The 19,407-nt window shown below is 42.1% G+C and overlaps 1 protein-coding gene across 1 annotated transcript in view; it reads right to left on the bottom strand.

Annotated features, from left to right (window-relative positions):
* Window positions 207-19,407, bottom strand: part of LIPH (lipase H) — a 52,537-nt gene continuing 33,336 nt past the window's right edge. Inside the window, exons 7-10 of the mRNA XM_018046979.1 lie at window positions 19,150-19,245; window positions 17,159-17,270; window positions 4,550-4,723; window positions 207-2,883 (exon numbers count right to left, since the gene is read on the bottom strand). Coding sequence (XP_017902468.1) covers window positions 2,796-2,883; window positions 4,550-4,723; window positions 17,159-17,270; window positions 19,150-19,245 — 470 coding nt within the window. The 3' untranslated portion in view covers window positions 207-2,795. The remainder of the gene's footprint in view (window positions 2,884-4,549; window positions 4,724-17,158; window positions 17,271-19,149; window positions 19,246-19,407) is intronic.

The raw sequence follows: 19,407 nt of genomic DNA, 5'->3' as shown, positions 1-19,407 counted from the left end.
AGAGTAAGAAAGGTGCCCGGGAGAGAGGTCCAAGGCAGGGAAGGGTGGGCGCCCCCAGGGAGACGGGCTGTAGCTGGGAGTGGAGGGCCAGTCCTTCCTCACAACCGAGCATGACTCCACAGGGCTTATGAGATAATGGACAGTGTTCATTTAGTATTTCCTGAGGGCAGACTGCATTGTAGACATCACACTAGGCACACGGCCTGTGCCTGGCAGATCAGTTTAATGGAGAAGACAAACATTAATCAAATAATCATACACACACATGTTTTAAAAAAAAAAAAAAAACAACATTAAAATGGCTATGGAAGGAGAGGTCCAGCAGGCTCTATGGAAAAATGAGGGCCGGGGACACTCCCCTGAGGAAATGACCATCCAGTGAAGGTCAGAACGCTAGGTGGGAGGAGATACAAGTGAACAGAAGAGGGAACAGCGTAGGCTACAGTTTAACTGCATCTTTGGCTGGGGATTCAGACAAATACACTGACAAAGAGAAGGAAGAGAGGCGAGGATAACTGGAGACACAGTCAAAAGTTCCAGGGGCTTGGGAAGAAAGATTCTGAGAGTGGTCACACCTGTCACTGCCTTCATTTCACCTGATCACTATCATGTGAAACTCACTGAAATCCACCTCCACTCCAGGGACCAAGCTTCTTTCATGTATTTATTTGCTCATGCATCCTCCCACTCCACAGTGAGGTGGGTACCATGCTAGGAGATGCCAGGAGAAGAAACTCAAAGAAACCCACTGGCCTGAGGAGCTTATAAATCGATGGAAATGCTGTTCCTGGCATTTTTCTGCTGTTGTTTTGATCCCCTGCTTACCAAGGAAGGCAAAGAGGACAAAAAAGTAACTATGCTAATCAGAATACAGGACCAGTTAAACTCTAAAAAGAAATCAGAACCTATGAGCATCCAGATCTCTAAGTCCACCTCTGCTGGAAACATGGGACGAAGGAAGGCTGATAAAATGTCCAGGTGGGCAGGAGCATCGCTGAGCCTTCCTCCTTCCAGAGTTCAGACATTCGCTGCAAGCATCCCACACTTCAGTGGAACAGACTCTGGAGTTGCTGTGTATGTATAAATAAAGATAAGACGTGCCACACAGAATATTTACAGAGTTCCGTCATTTATGAAACAGACATTCCATTTAAGACTGTTTTCACAGAAAGCAGTAGAAGAGCAGTCACTTCGATGGGGAGGAGGCTAGTGGGCCTGTGACTTTCAGGAACCTTCCAGCAGTGCCCACAGCTTGGGGAGGGGTGCTGTCCACCCTTTGGCTCTGTCTCCATCCTGGGCATCTGCTCAAGGATCACCCTCTCGCGGTTCTGACCCCTCTGACCTTGGCCCTTGGGGGACCTCTTGACTTGGCTGTTGTCATTCCAGATTCATATATCATGCCTCTTCCTAGAGAAACCTGAGAATTTCTCAGACTGGAAGCTTCAGATGCTCCAAGAGCAAATAAGTTAGTGCTTTGAATTCACATGTTAACAAACAGGTTATTTAGCATCACTCCAAAACAGTAACACAAATTACCTCTAACAGGTGGGACAATGGATGGATGATTGTTGTTCAGTGGCTAAGTCGTGTCCAACTCTTTTGAGAACCCATGGACTGTAGCCTGCCAGGCTCCTCTGTCCATGGGATTTCCCGGGCAAGAATACTGGAGTGAGTTGCCATTTCCTTCTCCAGAGGATCTTCTTGACCCAAGGACCGAACCCACGTCTCCTGCATTGGCAAGCAGATTCTTTTTTTTTACCGCTGAGCCACCAGGGAAGCCCTGGGACTATGGATAGCATATTTTCATTTTGCATTTGTGCATTTCTAAATTTCCTTTAATAATTACAGATTACATTGGTAAAAAAGAAAAACAAAACATTTATTAAGTATTGCTTAAAATGAGGGTTCATGTAAAGTGATGCTTCTTCACCTTAAGTGAAAAACAAGCTCCACTTCCTCTCTCCTGCCTCCTGCCCTATCCCTTGTCCCTTTGAGCAGGGCTTCCCCTCTGTTTCATCTGCTCTTCTTCCCTCATCCACTTACTGTCTAGTCCAAGCAGCTGCCCTCTTGGTCTGTCCCTACCTCTTCCTGCACTAACCCATTTTAAACAAGGCAGAAACCCAGGGGTATGGTTTTCTGCCTTCCTAAAGCAAATAGCCTAAGAGAGAAGCTGGTGTTGATAAGGAGCAGCTCTCTTGTTGCACATTAGATAACCCGTATCAAAATAAATAAAAGCATATTCACATGTATCAAGCCACTCACAGAAGTGGCACCCAGGGGATTTCAAAGAATCTTTCACAGTCTTGCCTCTCAAGCCTACACGAGAGCCCTGTGAGGTAGGTCTGTTTCCATTCCCTTCTTCGTGCAGAGCCTGGAAGGATCTGGCATGGGGAACATGGAGTCAAGTCCAAAGTGAGGCCTCCAGCCAGTCCTTCCCTTAAGATGCTTGGATGGCCACTGTGATGGGCAGAACTTTCCGAGTGACAAGAAGCAGAATCGACAGGTCGGAACAAAGGAGGCCCCAGGACACAGCCTAACACGGTGCTGAGCTGTCGGGAACCTAGCTATTTCTGATTTGCCCTACTTAGAGACTCCCTTCCCAAGACTGTTTCATAATCCAAGGTTGTTTGATATTTTGCAGTGTGACATCCATAGGACATTACTGTAAAAGAAAAAAAAACAACCCTGGTTATTCCATACTTTTTGTGCCTTGAGGAAAAGATGAAGTGAAGCTTTAAAAAGCCTGTAGTTGTAGCATTCTTGATGTTACTGGTACTCAGGTGTCCTGACAACAATTACATCTGCAGCTTTGGGCAAAGAATTGGTTGGAAGACTGTTTCAACATTTTCCATCAGTACAAGATCATACCGACACAACTGGGGCCTATAAAAACAAAATGAAATATCCCTGTCAATGCAATGATAAAAATACCCTATTCTAGCAGAACAAATCACACAATCTCTCTCAGATATAAAATTACTTAGCAATTATTTTTAATGTTCTAGGAATATGCTCGCAGTAAATAAGCAAAGTCATAGCAACAACAGTAAGTAAACTGACACAACTTTGTAAAGCAACTATATGTCAATAAAAACTAATTAAAAATAAATCATGGGGTTAAATTTTATTTACCACATAATTTCAACTAGATTTTAAAAAATAGAAGATTTTAAAAATTAAGCAAAAAAAAGCAAAAATAAAAATTAAGCAAAAATTTTAACAGTGGTTGCCTCTGAATAATGACATTATCTATGATATTCTTCTTAACACTTTTTGTACTTTTCAGATTTATAAAATGAATATGTATTCCTTTGATAACCAGGAAAGAAGTATTAAAAGGTCCCAGTTTGGGGTTCCCTGGTGGTCCAGTGGTTAAGAATCGACCTGCCAATGCAGGGGACACAGGTTCAATGGCTGGTCCAGGAAGATCGCACATGCTGTGTGAGCAATTAAGCCCATGGGCCTAGAGCCCATACTCCACAACAAAAGAAGCCACCGCAATGAGAAGCCTAAGCATCACAACTGGAGAAAGCCCCTGTGCAGCAATGAAGACCCAGCAATGCCAAAAATACATAAATAAAAATCTTTTTTTAAAAAAAGTTCCAGTTTTAAGATATAATGACTATCTTTGGGGAGTAGGAGAGGGTGGAACTTGTATTATTAAATGTTTTAAAGTATCCTAAACATTCAGGAAAAAGGAATTTATAAATGTAAAGCAACAACTGCTCACATCATTTTCTGTCTCTTCGTCCACAGTTTGACTGCAAGGACTGTAAGTGTGGCATTACTCACAAAACATACGTACCATCACAGCTTTGTTCTTTCTCCCCCTTTGTGTTTGCCTCTCTGTACACACAAATACGCACTGTTTATTTTTTCTGAACCAACTGAGAATGGGTTGCTTACCCCTTTAACACTTTGGCATGTTTTTCCTAAGAACAAAGACCTCCTCAGTGCAGTTATCAAATTTAATGTTGATATCTACTTCTATCCTGTATCAATGTAATAAAATATTTCAAATTTTCTGTACCCTTTTAAATGCTGGGCTGTGTTTTATCAGTTTGCCAAATTATATGAGGGTTTCATTTCTACAACAGAGTATCAGCTTGCAAAAAACATGGGTGGAGTGCTAGGGAAGAATTGTTTAAACATGTAACAACATTATTTCTTTGGATTATTGGCCCATTTATCTTTAAGTGCATACCAGTAAATTTTTCTTGGATTACTGGGCAACTTTTCTTTTAAAATTTATTTTCAGTTTATTTTTATTTATTTGGCTGCTCTGGGTCTTCATTGAAGCATGTGGCCCCATGTAGGGCCAGGGATCAAACCTGGCCCCCTCAAATCCCCATTGTAAGAGTGGACCTCAGCCGTGGACCACTAGGGAAGTCCCTAGGAAATTTATTTAATCAAATCTAGTTTTGGAAAACCCCTCACTTCTTTCATTGTGATTACTGAAATCCTATTGAAACATCAGACCAAGCAGGTTGGACAGGAGTCAATAACATCTTTAGGAAACAAGAGCTAGTCAGACCCTGCCTCAGCTTACCTCTCTGGATGGCCAAGTGACCTTAACTTCATTCGGAGAATCCTGAGCTTGTACCTCGGGCCGATTACAGATCCTGTAGAGAACACCAAGGAAATGGCTTCCACTTTATCCAGATCTTGACTGAATCTTGCAAGCAGGCTCACTTGGTGGTATTTCTGAAATGTTGCAGGTTCACTGGAAGGAAGAAAGAATATATTTTGAAGTGAATCTAAATTACCAATGAAAGAAAACCATTTGAGGCCTACAGATCACTCATTAGCAGGTAGCCATTTGACCCCATACCTGCACTAGGTGACTTTCATGAGCAAACTCCACTGGATTCCAAAGGATCAGCATAAGTGAAGCTGCTGACCCCACGACTGATGAAATCCTGTGACACTGGAAAGGTGTGTGCTGCCTACCTGCTATAGGTCAGACAGCCTCCTTAACTCTTGACACATATCTCCAGTCCCCTGAAAAATTCTGTAAGGTATTACTGTCTTTATTTTACAGACAAGGAAACAGATACTTGCAGAGCTTAAGCTCTCCCAGGTCACAAGGCTTATCTATAGCAGTGTAGGAAGAAAAACTAGGTTCTGGCTGAGTTCAAAATTGTGGTTTCTCCATTAAACTGCATTATTAGATGCATAGGTATATTTTTTAGCCAAACTAGATACTAATTTAGAAATTGTGCTTAAGCATATATTTGTTCAGTTCTACCTCTCAAGGGAAACCTCAAATTAAAATAGCTACACCACAGGTTCCAATAATTTTTTCTAAGTGTATGGAGATGTTTCCTACCACTGGAATCCCAAATTGAGCCTAAGGTGTACCCAATGGAGTTTTAGCTGGATACTGTCCCTCTGGGGAGCTGGAGAGTGGGCTATGGAGAAATGATTGCTCCAGAAATGAATCCTTAGCTTGGAGATGGAGATGGGGGTGAGGAGGTGCTTGTTGCCCCAGCCTCACTGTCAGTCTTGTGGAAAGCAGAAATGCTACACATACAGCTAATCTAAAAGGTTGCCCAGATTTTGGTTTCTAAATGCCATCTCCACAAAAAAGGAACTAGGGCTCCCTGGAGAAATAGTTGATTTCAGGGCTAGGGCAGGGAAAGCATAAAGTGATCCTAGAATGATATGTATGCCCGAAAAGTAAGAAATACTCAAAGAATGATAGAGATGTTCAAAAGAATATGGAATCACTTCAAACCCATTAGGATGGCTACTGTAGGAAAAAAAAAATTAAGTGTTGATGGAAGTATGGAAAAATTGGAACAACTGTATGTATTGGTGGGAATGTAAAACAGTACAGCCACTATGACAAACAGTATGAAGGCTCCTCAAAAAATTTAAGGTAGAACTACCACATGATCCAACAATTCTACTTCTAGGTGTGTACTGAAAAGACTTGAAAGCAAGGTCTCAAACAGTCATTTGCACACCCATGTTCATAGCAGCATTATTATAATAGGTAAAAGGTGAAAGCAACTCAAATGTCCATCAATGGATGAACAGATTTTTAAAATGTGATTTGTACATACAATGGAATATTATTCAGTTTTAGAAAGAAAAGAAATCGTCTCACATGCTATCACATGAATGCGCCTTGAGGACATTATGCTAAATGAAATAAATCAGTCACACATAAAAAAATACTGTTGAGTCCACTTAGATGATGTATCTAAAGTAGTCAAAGTCATAGAAACAGAAAGTAGAATGGTGGTTGCCAGAGAATAGAGGAAGGGATAAATAGATGTTATTTAATGGGTATAGAGTTTCAGTTTTGCTCCTACTGCTGTTTAGTCACTAAGTCATATCCGATTCTTTGGGACCCCATGGACTGTAACCCACTAGGCTCCTCTGTCCATGGGATTCTCCAGGCAAGAATATTGGAGTGAGTTGTCATTTCTTTCTCCAGGGGGTCTTCCTGACCCAGGGATCAAATCCTCATCTCCTTTCTTTACCACTGAGCCACCTGGAAAGCCCCAACTGAGGATAAGTCTCCACTAATAAAATAAAAATCCAGGAATCCATATTGATATAAACCAAGAAATGAATAAATAAGTGAGAAGAGAATGCCTTTCCCAAATGTTGAATTAGAAAAATCACCGTATGTCAGCCATCAGAGTAATAATTCAACCACGGAACAGTAAAACTAGTGGGTAAAAGTCTGAGGAGTAATGGACAATTTACATAGCCTCAAAGTACCCAGCCACAAAATACAGTGGAGAAACTTGGCAGAAATCACCTTAATCAATTGATCCACATTAATGAAACAAACCAAAATTGTGAGCCTCCTAACAGAATACACTGAGACAGACATCACCTTTGTGGTGTCCTTGCCAAAGATGCATGCCCTGAATCTAATCATGAGGAAACATCAAGGAAACTCAAACTGAAGATATGCTAAAAATAATCGACCTGTAATCCTCAAAAGTGTCAAGGGCAAAAGAGTTGAGGAAAAGCAGAAGAACTGTTCCAAGGTGAAGACTAAAGAAACAGGACTACCAAATGCAGCCAGGGATCCTGAACTGAATCCCTTTGCTACAAAGGATGTTTATTAGGACAATTAGTAAAACTAGAATGGGGTCTCAGGATCAGTTCAGTCACTCAGTTGTGTCTGACTCGGCGACCCCATGGACTACAGCATGCCAAGCCTCCCTGTCCATCACCAACTCCTGGAATTTACTCAAACTCATGTCCATTGAGTTGGTGATGTCGTCCAACCATCTCATTCTCTGTCGTCCCCTTCTCCTCCCACCTCAATCTTTCCCATAATCAGGGTCTTTTCAAATAAGTCAGCTCTTCGCATCAGGTGGCCAAAGTGTTGGAGTTTCAGCTTCAACATCAGTCCTTCCAATGAACACGCAGGACTGATTTCCTTTAGGATGGACTGGTTGGATCTCCTTGAAATCCAAGGAACTCTCAAGATTCTACTCCAACACCACAGTTCAAAAGCATCAATTCTTTAACACTCAGCTTCCTTTATAGTCCAACTATCACATCCATACATGACCACTGGAAAACCCATATTCATGTCCTTACAGGGCAGTAGGACATGAAACAAAGTCTATGGGCCCCTCAAGGTCAGGAGTTGAATAGGAGACGTCTGGGGGGGAAGAGTGAACTAAACATGAATTTGAAATAAACAACCTTCTACCGCCTCAGGGGACAGAAAATTCCCCGCCTCAAATCTTGACACTGTGTGAAGCTAAGATGCAGATTGCCCTTCACGTGGGTCAACAGTTTCACTTCGAACTACTTGTGGTCCGAGAAACCTCAGGTTTAAAAAGTAAAGCCGTCCCAGATTGATGCTATCTCCAGGAACTACACTGACGCAAACACAAATCCCTTCTATAGAAATCTACTTCTACTCAGATCCTCAAAGAATTCCCGCACATAGTAAAATAATTACAATAATGATACAGGCATTTGAGAGGGAGCGGGGAAAGCCACGGGTTTCGGGCTTTATGACCGCTAGCTGCAGGCGGGAAGATGCGCGGGTGCCCTAGGTACTGGCGGCGGGGTGGCACAGATGCCTGATCCACGTGGCATCTGTGCAGCAGCTGCAGGCAAGAGACTCCTCCGCCTGGTCTGGGTGCGAGTGAGGAGGCCCCGTGGGAGGAGGCCGGTAGAAGTGGAGTGAATGTGGGGGGTTGGGACCACGGAAGCGATCTTCCCAGGGGAACCGCGTGCACTGGGCAAAACCGGGGCACCCCTTGCTCTGCAGACAGGAGGCAGGCAGCCCACCTGCCCATCCCCTCTGCACCAGACCCTGATGGATCCATAATGCTAACTGAGAAAAGAAACAAGAAAAAAATACAAAGCATCAGAATGTTAAAGATTTCTCAGAATTGTCAGAGCATACAAATATGTGCTTACATGAAGAAAACGTGATGCAAGAAATACAGCACCCAAGCAACCCGGTAAGGAAGCACTTGCCGGTGACTGTCAGGCTCAGTCAAGGGTCTCACTGTGGAATTTCAAACTGCCAAGGGATGTGGGAAAACATTTAGGCACAGACTCCCAAAATAATGTCCCATAAAAGGAAAGAGAGCCAAAGGAAGTCCACTCCTGTTCTAGGGAAGCGGGCAAAGTGGCCAGAGCAGCCTGACTTCCCATAATGTCCTCAAGAAGAGCCAGAATATGACCCTCATGCTTCAGCTAAAGAGTATTTTGCTGTTTCAAACTGAAAATTGTCTTGAGGAGGAAAAGTCTGTTTTCCAGCGCTTTAGGGAACACCATGCATTGAAGACTTCTGTTCACCTGTCTGAATAACAACCAAGAAAAGCTGCAGAAGCAAAATCTCTTAAGGAAGGAATTTTAAAGAGACATGACAGAACTTCCCTTGTGGTCGAGTGGCTAAGATTCTGCACTCCTAATGCAGGGAACCAGGGTTTGATTTCTGGTCAGGGAACTAGATTCCATGTGCCGCAACTGAGAGTTCGAATGCCACAACAAAAGATCCTGCATGCCACAATGAAAGTCCCACCATGCCACAGCTAAGATTGGGAGTGGCCACATAAATAAATATTTTTTAAAAATTCCAAAGGGATCAAAGACCTAAATGTGAGACATAAAACTATAAAAGTCTTGTACCCAGAATATATACAGAACCTTTGCAACTCAAAGATAAACAGCTCATTAGCCTAGTTTAAAATGGGTAAGGCACACACAAATTTGCACCCAGATATCTTGAACAGCTTTATCCAAAACTATCAAGACGGGGACTTTCCTGGAGGAAATAACCTGCCAAGGTGGAATTCCCTGGGTTCTAGTGGTTGGGACTGTGTGCGCTTTCATTGCTGAGGGCGCAGTTTCAATCCCCGGCTAGGGAGCTGAGATCCTGCAAACCTCTCAGTGCGGCCCAAAATTTTTTCTAATTAATTAAATTTTAGAAAGCTGCCAAGATGTCTTTTGTAGGTGAATGGGTAAATAAAATGTGATAAACCAACTTGTCATTGGTGCTGTTGTTTAGTTGCTAAGTCATGTACAACACTTTGCCATCCATGGACTGTACCCTGCCAGGCTCCTCTGGCCATGGGATTTCCCAGGAAAGAATACTGGAGTGGGTTGCTATTCCCTTCTCTAGGGGATTCTTTGTGACCCAGGGACAGAAACCAAATCTCCTGCATTGCAGGCAAATTCTCTACCACTGAGCCACCAGGGAAGCTCATGATACATCAGACGATAGGAAAGGAAATGAAGGTAAAAGAAAAATGAGCTGTCAAGTAATTAAAAAAAAAAAAAAAAGGAGGAACTCTAAATGCTTATTACTAAGTGAAAGAAGCTAATCTGAAAAGGTTACCTACTGTATGATTCTAATTATTTGACATTCTGGAAAATGCAAAACTATGGAAACAGTAAAAAAAAAAAAAAAAAAATTCAGTGGTTCCCAGTGGTTGGGGAAAGGAGGGATGAATAGGCAGAGCACACATTTTTAGGCAGTGAAGCTATTCTGTGATCCTACAATGACAGACATATGTCATCGTACATTTGACAAAACTCATAGCATGTACAACACCAAAGAGGAACCCTAATGTAAACTATGGACTTTGGGTAAGAATAACGTATCAGTGGAGATTCTTCAGTTGTAACAAATGTACCATGCTGGTGTCAGACTTTGGTTCTGAGGGAGGCTATCCCCTATGAGGGGGCAAAAAGAATATGGGAAATCACTGTATTTTCTGCTCAGTTTTGCTGTGTACTTAAAAATTGCTCTAAAAAATAAAGTCTATTTAAAAGGAAAATGGGCTTCTATGGTGGCTCAGACAGTAAAGAATCTGCCCGCAATGCAGGAGACCCAGGTTTGGTCCCTGGATTGGGAAGATCCCCCGGAGAAGGGAATGGATACCCACTCCAGGATTCTTTTTTTAAAAAATTTATTTATTTTTTAATTGAAGGATAATTGCTTTACAGAATTTTGTTGTTTTCTGTCAAACCTCAACCTGAATCAGCCATCAGTTCAGTTCAGTTCAGTCGCTCAGTCGTGTCCAACTCTTTGCAACCCCATGAATCACAGCACGCCAGGCCTCCCTGTCCATCACCAACTCCCGGAGTTCACTCAGACTCACATCCATCGAGTCAGTAATACCATCCAGCCATCTCATCCTCTGTCGTCCCCTTCTCCTCCTGCCCCCAATCCCTCCCAGCATCAGAGTCTTTTCCAATGAGTCAACTCTTCGCATGAGGTGGCCAAAGCACTGGAGTTTCAGCTTTAGCATCATTCCTTCCAAAGGTATACATATATTCCCTCCCTTTTCAACCTCCCTCCCATCTTCCTCCCCATCCCACCCCTCCAGGTTGATACAGAGCCCCTGTTTGAGTTTCCTGAGCCATACAGCAAATTCCCGTTAGCTATCTATTTTACATATGGTAATGTAAGTTTCCATGTTACTCTTTCCATACATCTCACCCCTCTCCTCCCCTCTTCCCATGTCCATAAGTGTATTCTCTATGTCTGTTTCTCCATTGCTGCCCTATAAATAAATTCTTCAGTACAACTTTTCTAGTTTCCGCATATATGCGTTAGAATAGGATATTTATCTTTCTCTTTCTGACGTACTTCACTCTGTATAATAGGCTCTAGGTTCATCCTCATTAGAACTGACTCAAATCCATTCCTTTTTATGATTGCCCACTCCAGTATTCTTGCAAGCAGAATTCTAAGGACAGAGGAGCCTGGAGGGCTATAGTCCATGGGGCTGCAAAGAGTCAGACACAACTGACTAACAAAAGGAAAAATGGGTAAAGAATATGAACAGACATTTCTCCAAAAAGCTATACAAATGGCCCACAAGCACATGAAAGATACTAAACATTATTAATCATTAGGAAATTGCAAATCAAAACCACAACGTGATATCATGCAATGCCCATGAGAATAGCTGTAACAAAAGACAGACATGGATGAATGGATAAACGAAATGTGACATATGCTGCTGCTGCTGCTAAGTCGCGTCAGTCGTGTCCGACTCTGTGCGACCCCATAGACAGCAGCCCACCAGGCTCCTCCGTCCCTGGGATTTTCCAGGCAAGAATATTGGAGTGGGCTGCCATTTCCTGCTCCAACGCATGAAACTGTAAAGTCAAAGTGAAGTCGCTCAGTCGTGTTCGACTCTTTGCGACCCCATGAACTGCAGCCTACCAGGCCCCTCGGTCCATGGGATTTTCCAGGCAAGAGTACTGGAGTGGGTTGCCATGTCCTTCTCCAAATGTGATGTATATATACAATGAAATATTGACAGTGAAAGTGAAAGTCCCTCAGTCGTGTCTGACTCTTTGTGATCCCATGGACTACACAGTCCATGGAATTCTCCAGGCCAGAATACTGGAGTGGGTGGTCTTTCCCTCCTAGAGGAGACCTTCCCAACCCAGGAATCGAACTGAGGTCTCCTGCACTGCAGGCGGATTCTTTACCAGTTGAGCCACAAGGGAAGCCCAAGAATACTGGACTGGATAGCCTATCTCTTCTCCAGTGGATCTTCCTGACCCAGGAATCGAACCGGGGTCTCCTGCACTGCAGGCAGATTCTTTACCAACTGAGCTATCAGGGAAGCCTAATGGAATATTATTCATTCTTAAAAAGAAAGGAAATTCTGGTCACAAGCTGTAACATGGACAAAACTTGAGGACACAATGCTAGGTGAAAAAAGCCAATCACAAAAGTACAAATATTGTATGATTCAATTCATATGATGTCTCTGTGCTGCGTGCTAAGTTGCTTCAGTCATGTCTGACTCTTGGTGACCCCATAGACTGTAGCCCACCAGGCTCCTCTGTGCATGGGATTCTTCAGGCAAGAACACTGGAGTGGGTTGCCATGCCCTTGTCCAGGGAATCTTCCTGATGCAGGGATCAAACCTGCATATCCTGCACTGGCAGGTGGATTCTTTACCACTGAGCCACCAGGAATCCCATAATGTATCTAAAGCAATCAAATTCATAAAAATAGTACAATGGTGATTGTACTGGAAATGTAAATTTTTATTTAATGGATCTATAGTTTCAGTTTTTCAAGGTGAAAGTTCTGCAGATCTGTTTCACAACAATGTGAACACGCTTAATAAGGAACCGTACACTTAAACATGATTAAGATGGTAAATTTTATGGGTTTCTTAATTATAATTTAAAAGAAAAGTCTTAAAAGACTGACGATAAGAATCTTGGCAAGGATGTGGAGGAAATGGAACTCTCATATATTGCTGGAGGGAGCATAACATGGTGCATCCTTTTTTGAAAACAGTTTGGTAGAAATTCCTCGAAAAGTTAAACACAAAGTTCTGTATGAACAAGAGAGTCCACACCTAGGTATATACCCAAGAAAATTGAAAACCTATGTCCACACAAAAACCTGTACATACATGTTCATAGCAGCATTACTGATAACAGCCCAAAGCAGAAGGAACCCAAATATCCATCAAATGGTGAATGGGTAAATAAAATGTGGTATGAGTGAGCAGACTGTGCAATGGAAACTTGCTGAGCCAGAGGTCAGTGGATCAAAATAAAATATGGAATATCCATAAAACAGAATATTATTCAGGCATAAAAAGGAGTGAAGTACTGATGAACGCCATAACATAGATGAATCTTAAAAATATCACGTAAAGCAAAACAAAAACCACATATTGTATGATTCCATTTATATGACATGCCTAGAATAGAAAAATCTATAAAAACACAGAGCAGATGAGTGGTTGACAGGAGCTGGCCAGGAGGAAGGAATGGGGAATTACTACTGACAAGTATGGGCTTTCTTTTTGAGATGACGAAAATGCTCTGAAATTAGATGGTATTGATGGTTTCATGTTTTGTAAATATACTAAAACCCCCTGAATTACAAACTTTTAAAAGGTGAATTTTTTGGTATGCGAATTATATCTGAATTTTTTAAGGTTAAAAAATAAGAAATACATTTGAATCATGTGTAGAGGGAGAATCAACATGCAAGTAATATCCTTGAATGTGACTTCATATGTGCCCACTGTCTGGTAAGACTGAATAAACTCAAGCTCTGTGTGTGTGTGTGTGTGTGTGTGTCTGCGTGTGTGTGTGTCTGTGTGTGTGTGTGTCTGTGTGTCTGTGTGTCTGTGTTAGTCGCTCAGTCATGTCTGACTGTTTGCGATCCCATGGACTGGAGGCCACTAGGCTCCTCTGTCCATGGAACTGTCCAGGCAAGAATACTGAAGTGGGTTTGCCATGCTCTTCTCCAGGTTATCTCCCCAACCCAAGGACTGAACCCAGGTCTCCTGCATTGCAGGCAGATTCTTTACCATTTGAGCTACCCAGAAAGCCCCCAAAACTCAAGGTACATACCCTAATATTATTTTCCTTTTCTTAAATTGTAAAGATACTGAATACTAAAATGTTAAAGTTTACCTGGCAAAAGAAAGAAAAGTAGCCATAATCTTACCACAAAATAGAACAATTATTTTCTTTTTTCCCATATATTTGATCGGTGGTGACTTTTTCACAAACATAACTAAAATAGAAATGACTGAACATGACTTTAAAAAGATACTAAGTTCTCTATCTTAATCAAGAAACAAGCCTTCATAAAAGAGAGAAAGGAGCCTCCAAATTCAGGAATTCCTACTTAGGAGAAATTTACTATATAAAATTGAAATTTCCAAGACATGTAAAGCAAATATGTACCCAAGTTTTGCTCTTCGTAGAACTGCAGTCTCCCTGCTGTTTCTTAGACTCTCCAGATGAGGGCTCTGCCCCCCTTTCTCATTGTAGCCTATAAAGTACCTGAGACTGGTTTCTCCAGATGGGGCCCCTCGCAGTTCCCTCCCTGAAAATATGGACTGGGGGATCTTGATGCTGAAAAGAATGTGAAATTGGCCAAATCCCTTGCTCTCCCTGAGCCTCAGTTTCCTCATATATAAAATAGGGATGATAATACTACCTCACAGGGTTTTAGTGAGAGCTACATTAACCACTGTCTGTAATGTGCTTGGTTCAGTAAACAAAGGCTGTTATTATTATGTTCCAAGGATGCATTTGAAAAAGTCACTTACAGGGAACTCCTTGGCGGTCCAGTGGTTAGGATTCTGCACTTTCACTGCTGAGGGTTAGAATTCAATCCCTGGTTAAGAAACTAAGACCCCACAAGCCACATGGTATGACCAAAAAGAACCCCCACACCTTCCCTATTTATCTGCACAGTGAGCCAGCCTATGAGACAATCGCCAGCTTCGGATAACCTTCTACATGGTCCTCTATGAATGAGGCCAAGAGACAAGTGTCCAGAAGATAAAAGGACCCAGGAAACATCTCCTGAGTAAATGAATGAAATGAGTCTCAAATGCTTTTCCTTAAATTAAAAGGTTTGGGGATTTCCCCCCTTTTTTCTTGATTATAGAAGTAATAGAAGAAAAAATTATTAGCCCTTTTAAAACTATATATATACAACGGCACAGAAAACTGAAAAGGAAAGAGAAACTTTAGAAAGGACTCATATCCCTTCCACCCAAGGGGCAATCTAACTTATTTTGACTTGCCTCTTTTTCATTATTTTGACATTGTTGTGCTAGTTGTATACTGTATATGATTTTATAAAATATAACTTTATCTTTTCCACTTAGTGCATTATAAGCATTTCTTTTAATGTTTTATAAATAACAATACTTGAATAATGTTTTATTATATGGGAATATTTAACAATTTCCCCATCATTGGACTTTTAGGATTTTTCCAATTTTCTATTGCAAAATACATTTTCTCAGTGTCAGAGACATACATATATATGTTTGTGTATATATGTATATTATGAGCTCAGAAAAGAATAGAAATGTATGTGTGTGAGTGGGTACCTTTGGGCATGGGATGGTTGGGATGTCACATATTTCCTTACTGCTTTAAATCATTTACAGTGAGCAGGGGTGACTTTTGTAATTAAATGTTTAAGCAAACCTAGAGACTGTCATCCCACTCCAGTACTCTTGCCTGGAAAATCCCATGGACGGAGGAGCCTGGTAGGCTGCAGTCCATGGGATCGCTAAGAGTCGGACACAACTGAGCGACTTCACTTTGACTTTTCACTTTCATGCATTGGAGAAGGAAACGGCAACCCACTCCAGTATTCTTGCCTGGAGAATCCCAGGGATGGGGGAGCCTGCTGGGCTGCCGTCTATGGGGTCACACAGAGTCGGACATGACTGAAGTGACTTAGCAGCAGCAGCAGTAGCAGCAGAGACTGTCATACTGAGTAGAGTAAGTCAGACAGAGAAAGAGAAATCTGGTATGATAAAAAAGAAATGATACAAATGAACTTATTTACAAAACAGATTCACAGACTTAGAGAACAAACTGATGGTCACCAGCAGAGAGGAATGAGAGGAAGGGACAGTAAGGGAGTTTGGGATTGACATGTACACACTGCTATATTTAAAATGGATAACCAGGAATTCCCTGGTGGTACAGTGGATAAGAATCCACCTGCCGTTCATTGCAGCACTGTTTATAATAGCCAGGACATGGAAACAACCTAGATGTCCATCAGCAGATGAATGGATAGGAAAGCTGTGGTACATATACACAATGGAGTATTACTCAGCCATTAAAAAGAATTCATTTGAATCAGTTCTAATGAGGTGGATGAAACTGGAGCCAATTATACAGAGTGAAGTAAGGCAGAAAGAAAAACACCAATACAGTATACTAACACATATATATGGAATTTAGAAAGATGGCAATGACGACCCTGTATGCAAGACAGGAAAAAAGACACAGCTGTGTATAACGGACTTTTGGACTCAGAGGGAGAGGGAGAGGGTGGGATGATTTGGGAGAATGGCATTCTAACATGTATACTATCATGTAAGAATTGAATTGCCAGTCTATGTCTGACGCAGGATACAGCATGCTTGGGGCTGGTGCATGGGGATGACCCAGAGAGATGTTATGGGGAGGGAGGTGGGAGGGGGGTTCATGTTTGGGAACACATGTAAGAATTAAAGATTTTAAAATTAAAAAAATAAAAAAATAAAAAATAAATAAAAAATAAAAATAAAAATCTAAAGTAAAAAAAAAAAAGAATCCACCTGCCAATGCAAGGGACATGAGTTCGATCCCTGGTCAGGGATAATTTCACATGGTGTGGGGCAACTAAGCTCTAAGCCAACATGCCTAGCACCTGTGCTCCACAACAAGAGAAGCCACTGCAATGAGAAGCTTGCACACCGCAGCTAGAGAGTAGCTCCCACTCACCTGCGCATAGCAATGAAGACCCAGCACAGACAATAAATAAATAAAGTTATTTAGAAAATAAAAGGGATAACCAATAAGGACCTACTGTATAGCACAGAGAACTCTGCTCAGTATTATTTAACAAACTAAATGGGGAAAGAATTTGGAGGGGGGAAAAAAGGGAAGGAAGGAGGAAAGGAGGGAAGGGAGGGAGAAAGAAGCGGGGAAGGAAAGTAGAAGGAAAGAAAATTTCTGCACCAGTTCCATTTATCAAGAGTCTGAAAGATCAAGAGCCACAAACAACATATTCCCTTTATATCTTTCACAGGACAAAGCCAGGTACAGTTCTATGATTAAAAAGTTGATATATTTGGAATTTAACTTCTCTGAACAAAAAAGAAAGTAGCAAGTTGCAAATAATCCTAGCCCAACTTACTGATTGATTTTGGATTCTGTCGTGTTTCCAGCTTTGTCTTTCAATTTGATTGTAATGGATCCTCTTCTTACATTCTTATTCCAGGTTATAATATCCACAGAGTAATGATATACTTCAAAACAGGGAGAAAGCACGGTATGAGAGAAATAATCCCAAATGCTTTCCTAAACGTTCAGTTCCTAAAAACCTGACCTACCTAATAACTAGGTCTCTTTTTCCCTTCCTCTCTAGTTTTTCTGCAAAGATTCGGGCAGAATTTTCCAATATTTCTCTCTATTCTCTTTGGTAAAGATGGCCTGAGGGATGGCAGAACTCAATGGTATCCAGATGCCATGTTCAGGCACCACTCTTGGATCAGTGTTCCCACGTTATTGACTGAAGTCTCATGGCCTACTGCCAAGTATGATTGATTCACCACTATTCCTGCCCGCTTTAGAATAAACTAAACAGGGGGCCATGTGGAGACCCTCACCAGCTGACGAGGCCTTCCTCAGTCTGGGCCATGTCCGCTAGCCTGCCCAGCCTCCCTCGCCTCTGCCCAGTCTCCCTCGCCTCTGCCCAGTCATGCCATAATGCCACCTGCACCGCCATACTCTCCCCCGTGTCTGGGCTTTGTCCCCTTTGCCAATTCATCCTTCAGGTTTCGACTTAATGCACTTCCTCCAGGAGACCTTCACTGACGCTCAGACTAAGTCAGGTCTCTCTCAGAGTTCTTATCATGCTCTGGTATTCTCCCCTCATTAGTCAGCACACTTAACTGTATTTACAAAATACAAGAAAAATGATAATCAAAAAAGTGGTAAATGAATGTGTATATGCATGCAAATATTGCCTGTGTGATGTCTTATGGGGTTAAAAAAAAAAAAGCTAAAATATATTAATGCTACAACAATAACTGGGAAGGGATGATGATCCCTTTGTAATCCCAGCAGAAATACCTATTGATACCCATTGCTTGCTTGCTTGCTAACTCTCTTCAGTCATGTTCGACTCTGTGTGACCCCATGGACTGTAGCCTGACAGCTGTCCATGGGATTCTCCAGGCAAGAATACTGGAGTGGGTTGCCATTTCTGTCTCCAACTGATACCCATTAATTCCTACTGAATGAATGAGGGCACATAAAATGTCCAGAGAACTTTTCTTCCTACCTACTCTTTGCTCCCCAAGGTCGATAATGATCTGGAAAGACAGGGATCCCACCATGATAGTCAAATTTACTATCTCTGGGTCAGACTTGCAGAGAAGGGCGAAGAGGCTCAGGGAGATGACAGTCCTACAAAGGCATAACGTCAGCCATGGAATTGCTGTTTCACGCCTGTTATTACTCAGGAGCTTGTCCCATTTGGATCAGGCAGATGCCAAACCCTGAGCTGCTACACATGCTCCAAAAGAGGAGGGAAACCTGGTGACGTGCAACCTCCTTTATAAGGGAGACTCCCAAGGAAAGTGAAAAGGGAGAGAAGATTGTAAAACGTACCTCTACCCAGGGAAATTCCTACTTGCTTCCTAGGGCATCTAATCAATGGCTGGCCTATTTAGCTTCCATCTTGAATACCCAACCTCTCAGTGTCTTTAGAAAGTCACTGCGGCTACTTTGGAGCTGGAATTGGCCTATAGATATGGCTGACAGCCAACTTTTCCTAGTCATAACCTCATGTCTCAAGCAAATTTTCTGGAAGATCTTAGTAATTAGAATGGCCGTCCAGTGGCGCTAACAACTATGACTTGTTGAGATTTTAATTCTTATAACCCAGAAGGTAGGCATGATTGTCCCCATTTTACCAAGCAGAACTTTGAGACTCAGAAAGGTTAAATGTCTTGGTCACACAGCTGTAGTGTGGTAGAGTCAAGATTCAACCTAGGTCCTTCCAGCTCCAAAGTTCATGCTTCACCACAGCCTTCATGTGCCAAGAAGTAACCAGGAAGCTGAGACTCAGACATTCCAAAAATAAGAGTCAGGCAATAGCAAACAAGCACATTCACCACTCACTGCAGAAGGGTTTCTCCTCAGCTGTGTCAAAGAATGCTTTAACCATAGGAGGGTCCCCCTCCCTTAAATAGTCTTTCCAGTTATCAGCATAATAGCCTATAAAACAAGCCAGAAGAGTGTAATGTCAACATGTGATCTATGAACATAAAAGCAGCTGGGGAGACTGAACAGCAGGTTTGACTGCCACCACCACCGCAGAGACAATCGCCCTCATACCCACCCCCGCAGTGAGGACCTGCAGGGCCACCAGGGCATGCC

This window comes from Capra hircus, chromosome 1, assembly GCF_001704415.2.
Source record: "Capra hircus breed San Clemente chromosome 1, ASM170441v1, whole genome shotgun sequence".
Lineage (NCBI taxonomy): Eukaryota > Metazoa > Chordata > Mammalia > Artiodactyla > Bovidae > Capra > Capra hircus.
The sequence above is the reverse complement of the archived record's forward strand: the minus strand, read 5'-3'. Positions and strand labels throughout refer to the sequence as shown.